This window comes from Oryx dammah, unplaced genomic scaffold (genome assembly GCF_014754425.2).
Source record: "Oryx dammah isolate SB20612 unplaced genomic scaffold, SCBI_Odam_1.1 HiC_scaffold_11077, whole genome shotgun sequence".
Taxonomy (NCBI): domain Eukaryota; kingdom Metazoa; phylum Chordata; class Mammalia; order Artiodactyla; family Bovidae; genus Oryx; species Oryx dammah.
The window spans coordinates 5246481-5266911 of NW_024080471.1; the positions used below are offsets into that span (position 1 = coordinate 5246481).

Consider the following 20431-nt stretch of genomic DNA (forward strand, 5'->3'; position numbering starts at 1 on the left):
GGAACAACAGACTGGTTCCAAATAGGAAAAGGAATATGTCAAGACTGTATATTGTCACCCTGCTTATTTAACTTATATGCAGAGTACATCATGAGAAACGCTGGGCTAGAAGAAGCACAAGCTGGAATCAAGATTGCTGGGAGAAATATCAATAACCTCAGATATGCAGATGACACCACTCTTATGGCAGAAAGTGAAGAGGAACTAAAAAGCCTCTTGATGAAAGTGAAAGAGGAGAGTGAAAAAGTTGGCTTAAAGCTCAACATTCAGAAAACGAAGATCATGGCATCTGGTCCCACCACTCAATGGGAAATAGATGGGGAAACAGTGGAAACAGTGGCAGATTTATTTTGGGGGGGCTCCAAAATCACTGCAGATGGTGATTGCAGCCATGAAATTAAAAGATGCTTACTCCTTGGAAGGAAAGTTATGACCAACCTAGATAGTATATTCAAAGGCAGAGACATTACTTTGACGACTAAGTTCCGTCTAGTCAAGGCTATGGTTTTTCCAGTAGTCATGTATGGATGTGAGAGTTGGACTGTGAAGAAGGCTGAGCGCTGAAGAATTGATGCTTTTGAACTGTGGTGTTGGAGAAGACTCTTGAGAGTCCCTTGGAGATCCAACCAGTCCATTCTGAAGGAGATCAACTCTGGGATTTCTTTGGAAGGAATGATGCTAAAGCCGAAACTCCAGTACTTTGGCCACCTCATGAGAAGAGTTGTCTCACTGGAAAAGACCCTGATGCTGGGAGGGATTGGGGGCAGGAGGAAAAGGGGACGACAGAGGATGAGATGGCTGGATGGCATCACCGACTCAATGGACATGAGTCTGAGTGAACTTCAGGAGTTGGTGATGGACAGGGAGGCCTGGTGTGCTGCAATTCATAGGTTCGCGAAGAGTCAGACACGACTGAGTGACTGAACTGAACTGAAAACATACTTAGCTCATATTAAAGACATCAATGTAATATATCCTACCTTTTCAAACTTTCAGGGAAAATTCTGCGAGGATCAGTCGATAGATCTCTTTCTTCTGTCATGTATTTGTCTAGTAGCTGTAGTTTTGAATTTCCTTTACTTTCATACTCTAAGATGCAGTATCATCAATCATTTTACAAAATTAGGTTATGAGGAATATATATGGTAGTAAACAAATACATTCAATATGGTCATTTTCAAAGTATCAAAGTTCTTTTGTAGTTACTAGCTGTTAGTTTTATTTCAGGTAATACATCATAATTTTTTTTTTTATAGTGAGATTAACAAGTTACATAAACTCTCTGAGCATCAGTTTCCTTACAGCAAAATTTCTTTTTAAAAACTCTGCCTGATGAGTGGGACCAGGGTAGGGGGCACGGGGGAGGACTGACAAACTGCCAGTTTCATCTGCATGGAATTATCAAAGATGTAAACAAACAACTGATAATACTTGGCCCCAGGGGTGAATGGTCATATGAAGCAGCAATTCAATTCTGTGCTTCATTCCTACCTGATCCACATTTTTTCCCCAAGCAGGAATTCTAAATGAGTTTTTTTTCTTTAAAGTGTTCAGTATAATATCACTCAAGGGCCAGTTAAAGTAGTGCAACAAAAATGTGGCAGAATAACAAAAAACACTAAGGATAAGCCTTTTCTGTTTTTCCAGCCTCTCCCACCTCTCAAGCTTACTTGTTCAGTATGAATCAGAGTAAATGAAGCTTGGAAGTCATTACATTGTGAAAGATGCACAGTAAACATGAAAAGATTATGTCCAAGTTCAGTGGATGTTAGCTGTAAATTTCAAACCCAAATCAGTCCTCCAAGTACCTTGGAACAAATAGGAAAATCTCAGATGACTGCACACCACAGATATTCAGAACAAGTTTTGCTAGAAGTACAGCTACTAAAAATGGTGCTGGGCTGACATTCTCAAAGAAAGGAGACAGAGAACAGAGAATATTTTAAAACAACAACAACAAAAAAAACCTTCTCCAGAAAACAAATACAGAAGAATAATTTCAGTTGAGAAATTAGAAGGGATCTGTTTCTTCTACTACTTCACTTCTTCTCTTTACATATATTTTAAAAAATAATTTACTTATTTGGTTGTCACTAAATGGAAACAGTGACAGACTTTATTTTCTTGGTCTCCAAAATCAATACAAATACAGATGGTGACTGCAGCCATGAAATTAAAAGAAGCTTGATCCTTTGAAGAAAAGCTATGACAAACCTAGATAGCATATTAAAAAGCAGAGACACTACTTTGACATTACAAAGGTCCCTCTAGTCAAAGCTATGGTTTTTCCAGTAGTCATGTATGGATGTGAGAGCTGGACCATAAAGAAGGCTGTGTGCTGACGAATTGATTCTTTTGAACTGTGGTGTTGGAGAAGACTCTTGAGAGTCCCTTGGACTGCAAGGAGATCAAGCTCGTCAATCCTTAAGGAAATCAACCCTGAATATTCATTGGAAGGACTGATGCTGAAGCAAAGCTCCAATACCTTGGCCACATGATGCAAAGAACTGACTCATTGGAAAAAACCCTGATGCTGGGAACAACTGAAGACAGGAGAAGAAGGGGAGGACAGAGGATGAGACGGTTGGATGACATCACCAACTCTATGGACCTGAGTTTGAGCAAGCTCCAGGAGTTTGTGATGGACAGGGAAGTCTGGTATGCTGCAGTCCGTGGGGTTGCAAACAGTCAGACACGACTGAGCAACTGAACTGAACTGATTTGGCTGCAGTGGGTCTCAGTTGCAGTGGGATCTATTTCCCTGACCAGGGATTGAACCCAGGCTCCCTGAATTGGGAGCTCAGAGCTTAGACCTTGGGCCACCAGGGAAATCCTCATTTTGCTTTTAAATAAACATGTAATATGACATGCCCTGTGCCTCCACCATCTTTAATCCCTTTTTTACTCCAAGTTCTTCTTGTACTCCATATCCCCTTTGAAACAAACCAAGAGACAATCATTTCAAGAAAGACCAAAAAAGCCATTCTTGGCTTTTGGGTTTTCAGAATAGGCTTTGAAAAGTCATAGCAGAGACAACAGTATTTAGAGAAAGGCCTTCTGATATGAATAGTTCTACTTTTGAATATTAAAAGAGAAAGGACCAAATGTGCTGGATGAAGGTTTCAGAGCCTAGAGGAGGAGAGAATTAGAGGAATTCAGCGTTCTCCACCCGCTTGCCCAGATGGAAACCAGATAGATCCCACAGTCAAGGGAGCTTCTGGCTTACCTACCAGATTAGACCCAGGAGAATGGCCAGTTTCCAGAATCTCCCATGCCCACACCCCTGTGCAGCACAGATTCAGGAGAACAGATTTGGCACCAAACCAAGACTAGGCTGCCAGGCAACTTTCCTTCCTCCCTCTGCCAAGAGACTAAAGTCCTCAAGTTGCCGAAGACAGTGTTCCTAGGTTTCCAACCTCCGAAAGAGGCCTGAGTTTCAGTGAAAGCACAGCAAGGACCTGGAGGACTCAAGAGAGATGAGGAGGAAAGATCCAGTGTGTGGTCCAAAGATCAGTCAGGAAAACATGTAACCCAAAATGAGGCAGGAGATAGACGGACCCCAAGCTGAGTAGCTGGAGTTCGTCTCCTGTGGACAGATACTTCAAGATGAGGACAAGAGCAGGAGGATATTTAGAGGTGCTGAGCCCTGTCCAGATAAAAGATAAAGAGACTACAGTTGCCTCAATCTCAAAGTCAAGGAGACCTTCCCGACTATATATGTACAGAAGGGCTCCTTGGAGATCAAAAAGGAAGGGCTATCACTCCATAGTCAGTGATGTTACCCTGCCCACTAGAATCTACCCTGGCTAAGAGATGAGTGCACACACACACACAGGAGGATCCTGAGAAATACTACAGATGGACCCAGAGCCAGGCAAAGCAAGAGGACTGTCTAGAGGAAACCCAAAATAAATGCTCCATAAAAGTGATTCAAACTACCCAGAGCACAGCTCTCTCTCTGAATCTGTCCCGTGAGTATATTCACATGTACCTTTTTTCTCCTAATAAACACTTTGTTTCACTACTTTCTGTCTCTTTGTAAGGATTCATTTCAACAAAGCCGATGGGTCAGGGACCCTGTAACACTGGTCACCCGGTCTGGTGGCTAGAATTCAGTGCTCTCACCACTGAGACCTGACTTTAATCTCTGGCTGGGAAACCAATGTACTGCTTCAAGCAGCTGCAGGCAAAGGCCATCCAAAATCAGTAAGAGGTCAGAAGAGGTAAATGCAGACAAATAATAAAGAATCTCCTTTAACCAAACCTGACTCAAGCTCCTCTGAATCCTCTTTCTGATCGTAGGATTTGACTTTGTTTTGCTTAGTGCAGTCTTAGCAAGACCCCTGCTTAGGTCAGCCTGGTGGAAAGCCCCCACTCATGATATCTGATCACATTCCTCATCCCCTACCTTTGACATCCTACGACTCTGATCTGCCATTAGCAACAATCCTACAAATTTTGTTTGACCAGAATCCCCCTTTTCCTTGATGTTTCCTCTTAGTAATTTTCCATCCACTGACCCCTCACTCTGCTCCTGTCTACAAATCCCCACTTGTCTTTGTTGTATTGGGTTTGCCAAAAATTCATTCGAGTTTTTCCATAATATCTCACGGAAAAACCCGAATTTTTTGGCCAACCCAGTGTATGACTACTGAGGTTTCTCTTCCCCTATTGTAACAGTTCTGGAATAAAATTTGTCTTTATGCCTTTAACTTCTGTCTGGCTCTGGTTTTCTTGGATGTAATTCAGTTCCTGACAGCAAACTCAAAAGAGAATGCCCAAGGACCCAATGTTTCCTCCCCATCAGGTGAATGTCCCAAGGATACACAGCCCTGGGAGTAAGAAGGGAATAAACTTTGAATTCGAACTTAACAACAAATATTTATCCTCTACTCGAATGTTTCAGGTCCTGTTCTGGGAACTAATGATACAACATTGAATAATACGGATAAACAATCTATTTTTATAGATCATTATGTTTAGATGAGGACTAAGGCAGTAAGTAAAATAAACATAATATAATAGTATGTTGGATGATATTTAAATACTATCAGAAAAAAATCAAGTAGAAAAGGGGACAGGAGAGAAAGCACAATTTTAAATAGGCTGCAATTTTAAGGAGGCAGAGAAAGACTGTTTTCAGAAGATGACCTTTGAAATCAAACCGTTAAGGTGAGAATAAACACAGAAAATAGTGATTTCAATTGAGTTTGCACTGAACAGACTAGGACTAGGTTTTCACTAACAAGCTGCAATCTGGCTGCAAGGCCCATTGGGTTTAAATAGGAACTTAAGTCCAATGAGAACAAATGAAGAACATTACATGTTGGCACATTTTAAAATTTGTAGTCTGTGAAATCTACTCACTACAAATAAAAAGAGTATATAAATATTTCTTTCTTCACAATCACAGTGCCTCATACTTATGGAAAGAAAACCCAGCTGCATTTGTAACACTATTTTTCATTTAGGTAAATATTTATAGGCAGTGAATTTTGTGTGTGGGCTTGTGTCTATATGCACTGTATAAATATGGGTCTGCATATTCTGGATCCATCTAAGCATTCATTTCAGAAAGTCATTTAAAATTTATACACATATATGAACACTGAGAATATCATTTTTAACCTTGTATCTGCCCCAATATGCCTGAGAGATACCAGTTAACCTCAACTTCACATCATTATAGTGGTTTTACAGCATCAGGGTAAGACTATGGTGCAAGAGGGAGGGAATTTAGCACTAGTCTTAAATACTTCTCAAATAATTCTAATATACTTTTTCATAACTCAGCACTATCTTTTACTTCCCAGTGATATATAAAGCAACCAGGTTCTGACCCACTATATTTGGGGTTGACTTAACAGCAGATAAGTGCTAACAAAAAGTGTGAATAACAGGCATTGGTACTCAGATAAGAACTGCATTTTCATTTAAACTTCTGGATTTAAAAAAATTCTCAATTACTCAGGAATGTAGATATTGTGAACCACAATATTTGGGAATGTGTTCCTTTTCAGTTGTGTTTTACTTTATTCCTTCAGCAATTGGACTCTGCTCATCAAACTCTGCAATGGGTCAAGAGTTTCATTTTATAACAAATGTGGCAAGATTTACAAAATTAAGAACAAACAATAATGTGCTGTAGTATTCAGCTGCCTGCTGGTTTGTTGAGAGAGGAGGGTGAGGAAAAAGAGAAAGAAGGAAAACAGAATTACAATAAATCACATATTCTATGAAAGTCCTCACAGATTTTTAGAGAGATAATCTGTATTATCAGGGAAAAAAACTAACACTCAGATTGCCTGTTTTCAAAAAGGGAATGAAGCACATCATTCTAACTACAGTTTGAATCTACATGTGTTCTTAAATCTGAAATGGATCTCCTGTAGGCAGTGTATAATTAGGTCTTTTTTTTTAATCCATCCAACTGCTCTATACTTTTTGAATGGTGAATTTAATCCATTTACATTTAGAGTAATTATTGACATGCAAAGGCATATTAATGCCATCTTATTAACTGCTCTCTGGTTACTTTTTAATTCCATTGTTTCTTTTTCCTTCTGAATATGTCAACATTCATAAATTATTTTCCATGTTGGTATGCTTTGTTTTCTCTTTCTTGGTCTTTGTGAATCCATTCTAGGTTTTTCTTTTGTGGTAACCTTGCAAATTACATAAAATATCATACAGACAAAATAGTCCTTTTTAGGCTAATAGCAACTCATCTTTGCAAACCTATAAAGGATCCAACTTTTTCTTCTCTCTTTTATATTACTAATGATACAATTTACTTCTTTTTGTGTCCTGCATTCATTAATGATTTATATTTATAGTATCTATAATTCTTTTTACAGGCTTCCCTTGTAGTTCAGTCGGTAAAGAGTCTGAATGCAATACAGGAGACCTGGGTTCGATCCCTGGGTCAGGAAGATCCCCTGGAGAAGGAAATGGCAACCCACTCCAGTATTCTGGCCTGGAGAATCCCATGGACAGAGAAGCCTGGCAGGCTACAGTCTATGGCGTCGCAAGAGTCGTACAAGACTGAGAGACTAAGCACACGTAATTCTTTTACTGTTTTCTTCCTTTAACGTTTATACTACAGTGAAGTGATTGATACACCACTGTAATACTTCTCTGCATCAGACTGTCTTTGTTTCTCTAACACCAGTGTAGTGGGTATTTTTGTATGCTGTCTTATTGCTGATCAGCATCTTTTCATTTCAGCTTAAAGAATTCAACTTTTCCTGCAAGTCAGGTCTATTGGTGGTGAACTCCCTCGGCTTTTGACTGGGAAAGGCTTTATGTCTCCTTGGTATCTGTAAGGCAACTTTGTTGCATATTCTTGGCTGGCAGTTTTTATTTCTCAACACTTTGAATATGTCATTCCATCTTCTCTTGCCCCATAGAGTTTCTGTTGAGAAATCAACTAATAGCTTAATAGGATCCCTTGGTAGGTTACTTTCTTTCCCCCTCTAGTACTCTTGCCTGGAGAATCCCAGGGACGGGGGAGCCTGGTGGGCTGCCGTCTATGCGGTCACACAGAGTCAGACACGACTGAAGTGACTTAGCAGCAGCAGCAGCAGCAGCAGTTTCATGTAGGATGATTTCTTTCTCATTGATTTCTGACAGTTTCACTGTAATGCATCTTGGAGAAGGTCTTTTTACACTGAGATAATAGGGCATTCTTTTAGCATTATGGACTGGTATGTCCAAGTCTTTCCCCAAGCCTGAGATGCTTTCAAATATAGTTTCTTTAAATGAATTCCCTGTCTCCTTGTCCCTCTCCTGTCCTGAAACCCAATTATTCAGATATTTGTGTTTCTGATAGAATATGATAGTTTTTATAGGCCTTCATCACTCTTCCAATCTTAAGTGTCCCCTCCTTTAGTGATTGCATTATTTCTTTATTCTTATCCTCCAGGTCATTTACTCTTTCTTCTACTTGGTCTGCTCTGCTACAGATGCTATCTGTTACATTCGTCACTTGATTCATTGAATACTTTAGTTACAGTGTTTCTGTTTGTTTCCTTTTATACAATCGGGCCCCCTACATACACATGAGTTCTATTAGGAGTGAGTTTATAAGTCCAAAAAAGTTAGCCCAGGTATCTAACACAATCGCTATATGGCACTGTACTGTAATAATATTTTCACACAAATAATACATGAAAAACAAACACAAAAAATAAAGAAAAGGTTCTTAGTCTTACAGCACCATACCTTGAGGGCTTCCCAGGTGGTGCTAGTGATAAAGTACCTGCCTATCAATGCAGGAGACAGGAAACACAGGTTTGATCCCTGGGTCAGGAAGCTCCCCTAAAGAAGTGCATGGTAACCCACTCCAGTATTGTTGCCTGGAGAATCCCATAGACAGAGGAGCCCGGCAGCCCATGGTGCATAGAGTCATAAAGAGTTGGACACGACTGAAGCGACTTAGCAATCAAGCATGCACAGTACCTTGAAAAGTACAGCAGTACAATGGTGGGCATACAGGGGCTGGCATCAAGTGAACAGGCAAGAAGAATTACTTACTGGAGGAGGGAGAGGGGGTAGGAGACAGAAGACCTGAATTGTTAGCAACAGGAGACAGAGGGGAAGGCATGCTGCAGTTTCACTAATGCCTGACATTTGATGGCACAGCTTCTGGTTCCTTGCTGGAACTAGACGCACATCTGCATCTTTGAAAGTTTGCAACTTGAAGGTTTATATATGCGGGACTTACTGTATACAGTTTTGGTCTCAAAAATTAGTCCTACACTTTATACAACTTAGTACAATGTGTTTTTAATACCTTTTTTAAAATGGAGGACCTGAATAAAAATGTTTCATGGCCTAAAGGATCTGCTAGAATTTGCATTTGCATACCAAGCACACTATTTATACTTTATGTTTATCTGGGGTGATGGAAGAAAATTATGGAATAGCTATGTGTACCTTGGTTTTCCCTTGTGGCTCAGCTGGTAAAGAACCCGCCTGCATTGTGGGGGACCTGGGTTTGATTCCTGGGTTGGGAATATCCCCTGGAGAAGCGAAAGGCTACCCACTTCAGTACTGTGGCCTGGAGAAGTCCATGGACTGTATAGTCTATGGGGTCGCAAAGAGTCAGACACGACTGAGTGACTTGCACTCATTCACTCATATGTACTTTGCTTTCATCTCCATGACAGTACTTGGCAAACTTCCAGGCATGCTATTTACAACATACAGGCCCCAAAAGAGTGGTTTGAACACTTAACAAAAAAGTAACAAAATGAAACAGCTATAATTCATTAAGCACTTAACTTATTTAGTCCCTAAAACTTCCCTTATCAAACTTACCCCTGTGAAGGGGTAAGAAAGCTGAAGTTTTAAGAGGTTAAAACAAGGTCACAGAGGCTGCAGTACAGTAGGCAAAATAGCTCCCAGAGCATCTCATGGCTCAGTTTTCTCATCTTAAAGTGAGAGTGGTAACACTGACCATAACTCCTCCTAAAATTGACTTTCTTTGTAAAAATAAATAAAACGATAGATTTTCTGATGAAAAGTGGGAAACCACACACAAGAAGGATGTGGACACATGTGCTCACACACACACAAGGAAAATAACCTACTCATAACATACTACCAAATATTTGGTGAGCCTGTTTCCCCTTTGGACACTGTGATGGAAACTCACCCCCCCACCACAAACTTGATGAAGCCCCTCCATTAATGCAGCATGTTTCCATTCTGAATCTGAATTTTATAGCTTATGTGCAAGCAAGGAATCTAGGATTCCATCGAGCGTTATGCAGATGCAGTAACACTAAAGTAATGCATGGACCATCTAACATTGCTTAGACATTCAACTTACTTCTTTGGCAGCTTCATTTTTTTCACCTTTTCTTCAGCGTGTTCATCTGATATACCCACATGACATCCTAAAGCCAACAATGTCCTGGAAAACAAAACCAAACATAAGTTGCAATATCCCTTTCCCTATGTCCACAATAAACCAATATAATAGCAGCTGGGAATGAGGTACAACAGCCCACCTTAAATGCAGAGAGGTCTTTTGCTTTCAAGCAAAAGGGAAGCTTGCTGCTGCTGCTGCTAAGTCGCTTCACTCGTGTCCGACTCTGTGCAACCCCACAGACGGCAGCCCACCAAGCTCCGTTGCCCCTGGGATTCTCCAGGCAAGAACACTGGAGTGGGTTGCCATTTCCTTCTCCAATGCATGAAAGTGAAAAGTGAAAGTGAAGTCACTGAGTGGTGTCCAACTCTCAGCCTACCAGGCTCCTCCATCCATGGGATTTTCCAGGCAAGAGTACTGGAGTGGTTGTAAAGTATTTACTACACAATAATGTGTAGGACATTTGAAAATTGAATGTTTCAAAAACAAAAAGGAAAAATATTGAAAAGTCTCTCTCCAATCCTGTCTTTGCAACTTCTGTTCCTTTCCCTAAAGGAACTGGTTGCTACTCATTATTGGCTGTCCTGCTAGAATCTATGCATATTCTAAAGCAGATTTGTGTGTGTGTATGTCTGTGCCTGTTGTTGCCTTCCTTCTACTCAATGGTTAGTTGTAAGAGACAGTTTTCCACAATTTTCTATCTTGACTTCACAATATAACTTGGATACACAATATGACTTTGATCACTATCCTTCATATACAGCTGGTTTATTTTTAAACAGTTCTGAAGTGTTCCATTATTGGATATGTCACAGTATTTAACCCAATTTTCTGTTCACAATTTTTGTTATTACAAACAATGCTGCAATGAATAACCTCATACATTGAACATATGCACTGTAACCTACAAGAAGGTAGTACAGAATGAAGCAGGGCAAAGGATAATAGAGTTTTGCCAAGAGAATACACTGTTCATAGCAAACACCTCTTCCAGCAACACAAGAGAAGACTCTATACATGGACATCACCAGATGGTCAATACCAAAATCAGATTGATTATATTCTTTGCAGCCAAAGATGGAGAAGTTCTATACAGTCAGCAAAAATAAGAATGACAGCTGACTGTGGCTCAAATCATAAACTTCTTATTGGAAAATTCAGACTTAAATTGAAAAAAGTAAGGAAAACCACTAGACCATTCAGGTATGACCTAAATTAAATCCCTTATGACTATACAGTGGAAGTGAGAAATAGATTCAAGGGATTAGATCTGATAGAGTGCCTGAAGAACTATGGAAGGAGGTTCATGCACATTGTACAGGAGGGAGGGATCAGGAACATCCCCAAGAAAAAGAAATGCAAAAAAAGCAAAATGGTTGTCTGAGGAGGCCTTACAAATAGCTGTGAAAAGAGAGAAGCAAAAGGCAAAGGAGAAGAGGAAAGACATATCCATTTGAAATGCAGATCTCCAAAGAAGAGCAAGGAGGAAGAGCAAGGAAGAAAGTCTTCCTCAGTGATCAATGCAAAGAAGTAGAGGGAAACAACAGAATGGGAAAGACTAGAGATCTCTTCAAGAAAAGTAGAGATATGAAGGGAACATTTCATGCAAAGATGGACACAATAAAGGACAGAAATGGTAGGGACCTAACAGAAGCAGAAGATATTAAGAGGTGGCAAGAATACACAGAAGAACTGTACAGAAAAGATCTTCATGACACAGATAATTACAATGGTGTGATCACTCACCTAGAGCCAGCCATCCTGGAATGCAAAGTCAAGTGGGCCTTAGGAAACATCACTACAAACAAAGATAGTGGAGGTGATGGAATTCCAGTTGAGTGATTTCAAATCCTAAGAGATGATGCTGTGAAAGTGCTGCACTCAATAAGCCAGCAAATTTGTAAAATTCAGCAGTGGCCACAGGACTGGAAAAGGTCAGTTTTTATTCCAATCCCAAACAAAGGCAATGCCGAAGAATGCTCAAGCTATTGGACAATTGCACTCATCTCACATGCTAGTAAAGTAATGGTCAAAATACACCAAGCCAGGCTTCAACAGTAAATGAACTGTGAACTTCCAGATGTTCAAGATGGATTTAGAAAAGGCAGAGGAACCAGAGATCAAATTGCCAACATCCATTTGATCATCGTAAAAGCAAGAGAGTTCCAGAAAAACATCTACTTCTGCATCACTGAGTATGCCAAAGCCTTTGACTGTGTTGATCACAAACAAACTGTGGAAAATTCTTCAAGAGATGGAATACCAGACCACCTGGCTTGCCTCTTGAGAAATCTGTATGGAAGTCAGGAAGCAAATTAGAACTGGACATGGAACAACAGACTGGTTCCAAATCGGGAAAGGAGTACATCAAGGCTGTATATTGTCACCCTGCTTATTCAACTTATATGCAGGGTACATCATGAGAAACGCTGGGCTGGAGGAAGCACAAGCTGGAATCAAGATTGCCAGGAAAAATATCAATAATCTCAGATATGCAGATGATACCACCCTTATGACAGAAAGTGAAGAGGAACTAAAGAGCCTCTTGATGAGGGTGAAAGAGGAGAGTGAAAAAGCTGGCTTAAAACTCAACATTCAAAAAATTAAGATCATAGCATCTGGTCCCATCACTTCATGGCAAATAGATGGGTAAACAGTGGAAATAGTGACAGACTAGGGGACAACAGAGGACGAGATGGCCAGATGGCATCACCGACTCAATAAAGAAAAATGAGTGCCAAAGAATTGATGCTTTTGAACTGTGGAGTTGGAGAAAACTCTTGAGTCCCTTAGACTGCAAGGAGATCCAACCAGTCCATCTTAAAGGAAATCAGTCCTGAATATTCATTGGAAGGACTGATGCTGAAGCTGAAACTCCAATACTTTACCAACCTGATGTGAAGAACTGACTCATTTGAAAAGATCCTGATGGTGGGACAGATTGAGGGCAGGAGAAGAAGGGGACAACAGAGGATGAGATGGTTGGATGGCATCACCGACTCGATGGACATGGGTTTGGGTGGACTCCGGGAGTTGGTATTGGACAGGGAGACCTGGCGTGCTGCAGTCCATGGGCTTGCAAAGAGTCGGACACGACTGAGCAACTGAACTAAACTGAAATGTAACCTTCATCTATAGGATAAATTCCTAGACATGTAATTACTGGGTCACAGGGGATATACATTTCCGAGTTTGACAAATATTGCCAAATGTCTTTAACGCTGGTGATCATTTATATTCCCATTAGCAAAGGATGACACTGCCTATTTCCCATGCCTGTTCCAGCAGAGTTGTCCATTAATATGCTAATGAGATTTCATTTATAGTTTTAATTTGCATTTTCTTAATACAATTACATTTGAGCACCTTTTTCCTCTGCTTCACTGATATCTGTACTTCCTTTCTTCTATGAAAATATTCCTTGTTCACTTTTCTGTTAGATTTGGGCTTTATTGTTGCAGTTTATAATCTCTTCAAATACACGAGATATAAGTTACAAATACTATATAATACTTAGAGACTAGGCTTCCCTGGTAGCTCAGTTAGTAAAGAAACCACCTGCAATGCAAGAATCTGCCTGCAGTGCAGGAGACCTGGGTTCAATTCCTGAGTCAAAAATATCTCCTGGAGAAGGAAATGGCAACCCACTCCAGTTTTCTTGCCTGGGAAATCTCATGGACAGAGAAACCTGGCAGGCTACATACAGTTCATGGGGTGAAAAAGAGTCCAACACGGCTGAGCTCCTGAACCACCACCAGAAAGAGATTTCCCATTTGTTACATTGTTTCAAGGAAATATCCATGCTTTTTAAATAACAAGGGTCAGGGAGGCCATACGTATTGATTAAGCTTTTAACTTTATTTTCCAGATGGATACTCAGTTATCCATAATATATTTACTGAATAATCCATTTAAAAATTTTATTGGAGTATAGTTGCTTTACGTGTTAGCTCCCACCATACAGCAAAATGAATCAGCTATATGTATATGCATAACCCCTCTTTATTGGATTTCCTTCTCATTTTGGCCACTATGGAGAACAGTATGGAGGTTTCCTTAAAAAAGTAAAATAGAACTTCCATATGACCCAGCAAACCCACTCCTGGGCATACACCCAGAGAAAACCCTAATTACAAAAGATACATGAGCCCCAAAGTTCACTGCAGCGCTGTTTACAATAGCCAGGACCTAAGAGCAATCTAAAAGTCCATCAACAGAGGAATGGATAAAGAAGAAGCGATATATACAGGGAAATTACTCAGCCATAAAAAAGGAATGAAATTGTGCCATTTGCAGAGACGTAGATGGACCAAGAGACTGTCATACAGAGTGACATAAGTCAGAAAGAGAAAAACAAATATCATATATTAATGCATATATATGGAATCTAGAAAAATGGTACAGATGAACAATTCATGTTTGCCACTGATTTGAAATGCTACTTTTCTGATATACTTAAGTCCCCTTATACTTTTAAATCCTTTTCTGGACTTTCCAGTCTAGAAAAATCTCCTTTTTACATAATACACTGGGACTCCAATTTGCCAATAACAATTTTTCCATTGTTTAGACACTCTGTATTGTCTTTTTACTCCCTTTAATGAATGACCTTTTGTTGATTTTCCCAAGAAAGACCATCATCATTCATATTTAGTGTTCACCCTTAAAAGTCCCCAGACTTAGGCAGAACAACAGTCTTTAGTATTCCTGATAATGAGTGGCTCTACCTACTTCAATAGAATAAGATGCAATGGCAGAAACTTTTTGGATGACAATTTCTAACATCTGGTCAGTTCCAAAAGGAAAGGTCAAGTATCTAAAATCCATTTATACTTACCCTCCTCAACATTTAAAAAAGTGACAATCTGGAGATAGATATAGATACACACACTTAAATATCCTGTTATTAAGTTAAATTTTAGATTATATACGGCAAAAGTGAGATTGACTGCAAGAGCAGGAACTAACTGAAGCTGTACACTTAGTTAAAACATGTGCCAAATAAGGGGCTTCCCTGGTGGCTCAGTGGTAAAGAATCTGCCTGCTAATGCAGGAGGCACGGGTTTGATCCCTGATTCAGGGAGATCCCACATGCTGCACGGCAACTAAGCCTGTGGACCACAGCTACTAATCCTGTGGTCTAGGGCCCAGGAACCGTGACTACTGAAGCTTGTGTGCCTAGGGTTTGTGCTCCACAAGAGAAGCCACCTCAATGAGAGGCCCACACACCACAATTAGAGAAAGCCCATGCAACAACGAAGACCCAGCAGAGCCAAAAATAAATAACTGAAGTTATTTAAAAAAACAATGTGCCAATTAAAATAAGACCAGCAATAGAAAAATAGAAAATTGACTCAGAACACAGGTTATGCTTGCTCAAACACTGCCCAAGGAACAGAAAGCTCCCTGCCATCATCTTCCATTCATTTATCTATTCGGTAAGTATCTTTTGAATTCCACCGTGTGCCAGGTCCCATGCTAAGTTCTGGGATAAACTAATAGGCCAGTGAGGACTAAGACAAAAGTTAATTATAAGGAAGTGTCTTGCTTGTGGTGACAAATATATACGGCTATGAAAGGGTCAAGCAGGATACCAAACCAGCTCTTAGGGAACTCAAGGATGACAATAATATTGAGACTTATCTCAAATCCAGGTTACTAAACTTCAAGTGCATGCCTACCAAGAAATCTGATTAGAACATAGAGAGCCCTGCCTAATACATTAAGTAAGGGTAATGACTATTACTGAATGACCATTACTACAAACCAGTTTTAGAATACTTCCATTACTCCATCAGATTCTCCAAGCCTGTTTGCAGTCATTCATCATTCCCACTCCAAGCAATCATTAATCTGTTTTCTGTCTCTATAGAATTTCCTTTTCTGAATATTTCATATAGATAGAATAATATTAACTCTTTCATGCCGGGCTCCTTTGACTTAGCATAATGTCTTTCAGGTTAATCCATGTTGTAGTGTATATTAGTAGTATATTTCCTTTTATCACTCAATAGTATTACATTGTATGACTGTATCACATTTCGTTTATCCATTCATCAGTTTATTGAAATTTGAAGTTTCCAGTTTGGGGCCGCTATGTATGATGATTCTATGCACACACTTCGATGAACATTCATGTACAAGTCTTTGTGTCAACATAGGGTTTTATTTCTCTTGTGTCGGTATGGAGGAGGGGAATCGCTTTGCTCTTGTTCAGTCACTCAGTCATGTCTGAGTCTTTGCGACCCCATGGATTGCAGCACACCAGACTTCCCTGTCCTTCACCATCTCCCAAAGCTTGCTCAAACTCATGTCCATTGAGTCAGTGATGCCATCTGGCCATCTCGTCCTCTGTTGTCCCCTAGTCTGTCACTGATTCCCCATCTATTTGCCATGAACTGATGGGACCAGATGCTACAATCTTAGTTTTTTGAATGTTGAGTTTTAAGCCAGCTTTTTCACTCTCCTCTTTCACCCTCATCAAGAGGCTCTTTAGTTCCTCTTCACTTTCTGCCATAAGGGTGGTGTCATCTGCATTTCTGAGGTTATTGATATTTCTCCCACTAGGCTGCATCATAAATTTATGTTTAACCTTTCAGAAACCACCAAGTGACAGGGCCATTTTACATACCTACCTGTAATACATGTAGATTTCAGTGTTTTTCTACATTTACAATACTGAGTGTATCTGTCATTTTGAATATGGCCATTTTAATATGTGTCGGAGAAGGAGATGGCACCCCACTCCAGTACTCTTGCCTGGAAAATCCCATGGACAGAGGAGCCTGGTAGGCTGCAGTCCATGGGGTTGCGAAGAGTCGGACACGACTGAGCGACTTCACTTTCACTTTTCACTTTCATGCATTGGAGAAGGACATGGCAACCCACTCCACTGTTCTTGCCTGGAGAATCCCAGGGACGGGGGAGCCTGGTGGGCTGCCGTCTATGGGGTCACACAGAGTCAGACACGACTGAAGTGACTCAGCAGCATTCTAATATGTGTGGTTGTATCTCATTATGATTTAATTTGCATTTTCATAATGACTAATGATGTTGACCATCTTTTCATGTGTGTATTAGGCATTTACATATCTTTATTAAAATATGTTCTCAAATGTTTTGCCCATTTTTAACTGGGCTGTATGTATTCTTATTATGTAGTTGTAAGAGTTACCTATATATTCTGTGTACAAGTTCTTTATTGGCATATGTATGACTTACCACAAATTCAACAAATGTAAACTTACATGATTTATAACTATTTTACCCCACTCTGTGCCCTATGTCTTTATTTTCTACATGGTTCCTTTTGTAGTACAAAAGATTCTACTTTCAATGAGATCTAAAGTATTGATTTTGTTTTCTTTTACAGATTTTTTGATACTATATCTAAGCACTTTATGTCTAATTCAAGGAGACTTTTGAATGAGAACTATGAATCTTTTAAGAAATCTATTTAATACTATTAAGCACACCAAGTTCTTTGAGTAAGAACTCTTTTGTCTCTATATGATCTTTTTTTAAAATTGGGGTATAGTTGCTTTACAATCTTGTGTTAGTTTCTGCTGTACAACAAACTGAATCAGCTATATGTATACATATTTCCCCTCCCTCTTGGATCTCCCACCCACATAACCCCCATTCATTGGATCCATCTGCGTCACCACAGAGCATTAAACTTAAAAGCTTTTGCACAGCAAAGAAAACCATAAAGGAATTGAAAAGACAACCCTAAGAATGGGAGCAAATATTTGCAAACGAAGCAACTAAAAAGGGATCAATCTTTAAAATGCACAACAGCTCATGAAGTTCAATATTAAAGAAACAAACAACCCAATCAAAAAATGGGTGGAAGACCTAAATAGACATTTCTCCAAGGAAGACGTATAGATGGTCTTTCACTTCAGTTCAGTCGCGCAGTTGGGTCTGACTCTTTGTGACCCCATGAACTGCAGCACGCCAGGTCTCCCTGTCCATCACCATCTCCCAGAGTTCACTCAAACTCACGTCCATCGAGTCAGTGATGCCATCCAGCCATCTCACCCTCTGTCGTCCCCTTCTCCTCCTGCCCCCAATCCCTCCCAGCATCAGAGTCTTTTCCAGTGAGTCAACTCCGCGTGAGGTGGCCAAAGTATTGGAGTTTCGGCTTTAGCATCAGTCCTTCCAAAGAACACCCAGGACTGATCTCCTGTAAAATGGACTGGTTGGATCTCCTTGCAGCCCAAGAGACTCTCAAGAGTCTTCTCCAACACCACAATTCTTCGGTGCTCAGCCTTCTTCACAGTCCAACTCTCACATCCATTCATTACCACTGGAAAAACCATAGCCTTGACTAGATGGACCTTTGTTGGCAAAGTAATGTCTCTGCTTTTGAATATGCTATCTAGGCTGGTCATAACTTTCCTTCCAAGGAGTAAGCGTCTTTTAATTTCATGGCTGCAGTCACAATCTGCAGTGATTTTGGAGCCCCCAAAATAAAGTCTGACACTGTTTCCACTGTTTCCCCATCTATTTCCCATGAAGTGATGGTCTTTTTTTTTTTTTAATTATTTATTTCGTTGTGCCGTGTATTAGTTGTGGCATGTGGGATCTAGTTCCCTGACCAGGGATTGAACCCTTGCCCCCTGCATTGGAGCATGGAGTTTCAGCCACTGGGCCACCAGAGAAGCCCCGAAGTAATGGTCTTTATGTAATCTTTATTAAGACAATTTTATTTGACTTAATACTGTTCAATTTACCCATTTTAAATGGTTTTAAGGTCTGCAGAAGATTGGGAGAGAGCAGTGTGAGCCGTGAAGCTTGTGCAGAGGTTAATAGACAAGAACAGAGTAGAGGAAGTGGAACAGGACGTGCTAGGGGTCAGCTCACCATCTGACTCCTCTGTCTCCCACAGTAACTTATATATACATTCAGTACATCTTGACTATAAGATTAAGTGGCAATAATAGGTTCATGTGGCATTTTATTACTTCAAGTATAAGGCCACTGACAAGAAGAGGAGACAGACTGGCACAAAGCCACAGAGAGAACAGAAGGCACCCTGTCTCTACGATAAGCATTTGCTGTGTAAAAGCCTGCCTAGAGGCTGAGCTTTATTGCTTATTTGTTGATTCATTCATTTGACAAATATTACTGAGCTCTGTGTAAAGTGCAAATGATGGTGCCTAAAAGCAAGGGAGATGCCTGCCCTCAAGAAACGTAGGTCTGGGACTTCCCTGACGATCCAGTGGTTAAAAATCTGCCTTGCAATGCAAGGGGACAGGGGTTTGAGTCCTGATCAGGGAACTCAGATTCCACATGCCTCGGAGCAAGTAAGCCTTTATGCTGTAACTACAGAGCCCTCACACCACAGTGAAAGATCGGCATGCTGCAACTACTAAGACCCGACTCAGCCAAATAAATAAATGAATGAAAAAAAAAAAAAAAAGAAACAAAGAAACTTACATAATAGGTCTGGTGGAGTACAGCAGCCATCCTGTGATTATACAAAGAAAAATTCTCTGCTGAGAGATACAAAAGGGCTGAGTGCCGATCAAATGGGGCTTTATTGAGTCAAGCAGCTCAGCAAATGCTGCCTGAAGTGACGTGAGATCTAAAGGATAAGAATAGGGCCTGGAGGAGAGTATTACAGAAAGTGGACACAAAGGGGAAAGGAACGTGCAGAGAGGCAAAACAAAGGCTAGTGTGATATCAAGCAAGGGAAAATAAAAGCAGCCTCCTATAAGATGATGCTGGCTGGAAGGGAAGGACCTTGAAGGACCACTAAGCAAATTAGGGTATTGTCTTTATCTCAGGAGCAATAAGAAGGAATTCATAAAGTAAAATTTTTTTAAAAAAGCTATCAAAACAAACAAAAAAATAACATTGAACAGTTATGTGCTATACAATAGGTTTTTGTTGGTTATCCATTTTAAATAAAGCAATGTGCACCTCAAAAAAAAAAAAGGATTCAAATAGGGAAAATGGTATAAACTAAATATTTGGAAAAAGTTCAGCAGGCTACAGTGGGCAGAATGGGTAAGAGAAGAGCTAGGTTAATATTTTAACTGTATCTGTCAGGATAGTTTTATAATTTCGGGTGGGGCATAGCAGTAGCTTAGGCTAAAGACATGGAAGCAACCTAAATGTCCATCAACAGATGAATGGATGGAGATGTGATAAATACACACACACACACACTCACACACACACACATACACAATGGAACAATTACTCAGCAATAAAAGAAGGATGAAATAAGCTATTTGCAGTATCACAGATGGACCTAGAGATTATCACACTAAGTAAAATAAGTCAGAAAGACAACCACCTTATGGTATCACTTATATGTGGAATCTAAAATATGACACAGAGAAACAGCCCCACAGACATGGAAAACAAACTTACAGTTAGCAAAGGGCAAAGGAGGGGAGGGATAAATTAGGAGGTTGGGATTCATGTATCACACTAATACATACAAAATAGAAAACCAACAAGGACCTACTTATAGCACAGGGAACTATACTTAATATTTTACAGTAACCTATAAAGGAAAAACATCTGAAAAAGACTATGTGT

General features: G+C 40.0%; 1 protein-coding gene across 1 annotated transcript in view; it reads right to left on the reverse strand.

The window, feature by feature from the left end:
- The window catches only part of LOC120860476 (ryanodine receptor 2-like), an 804098-nt gene that overhangs the window by 316566 nt on the left and 467101 nt on the right, over positions 1 to 20431 (reverse strand). The window contains exon 25 of the mRNA XM_040236295.1: positions 9836 to 9919. Within this exon, the coding sequence (XP_040092229.1) occupies positions 9836 to 9919 (84 nt within the window). The remainder of the gene's footprint in view (positions 1 to 9835; positions 9920 to 20431) is intronic.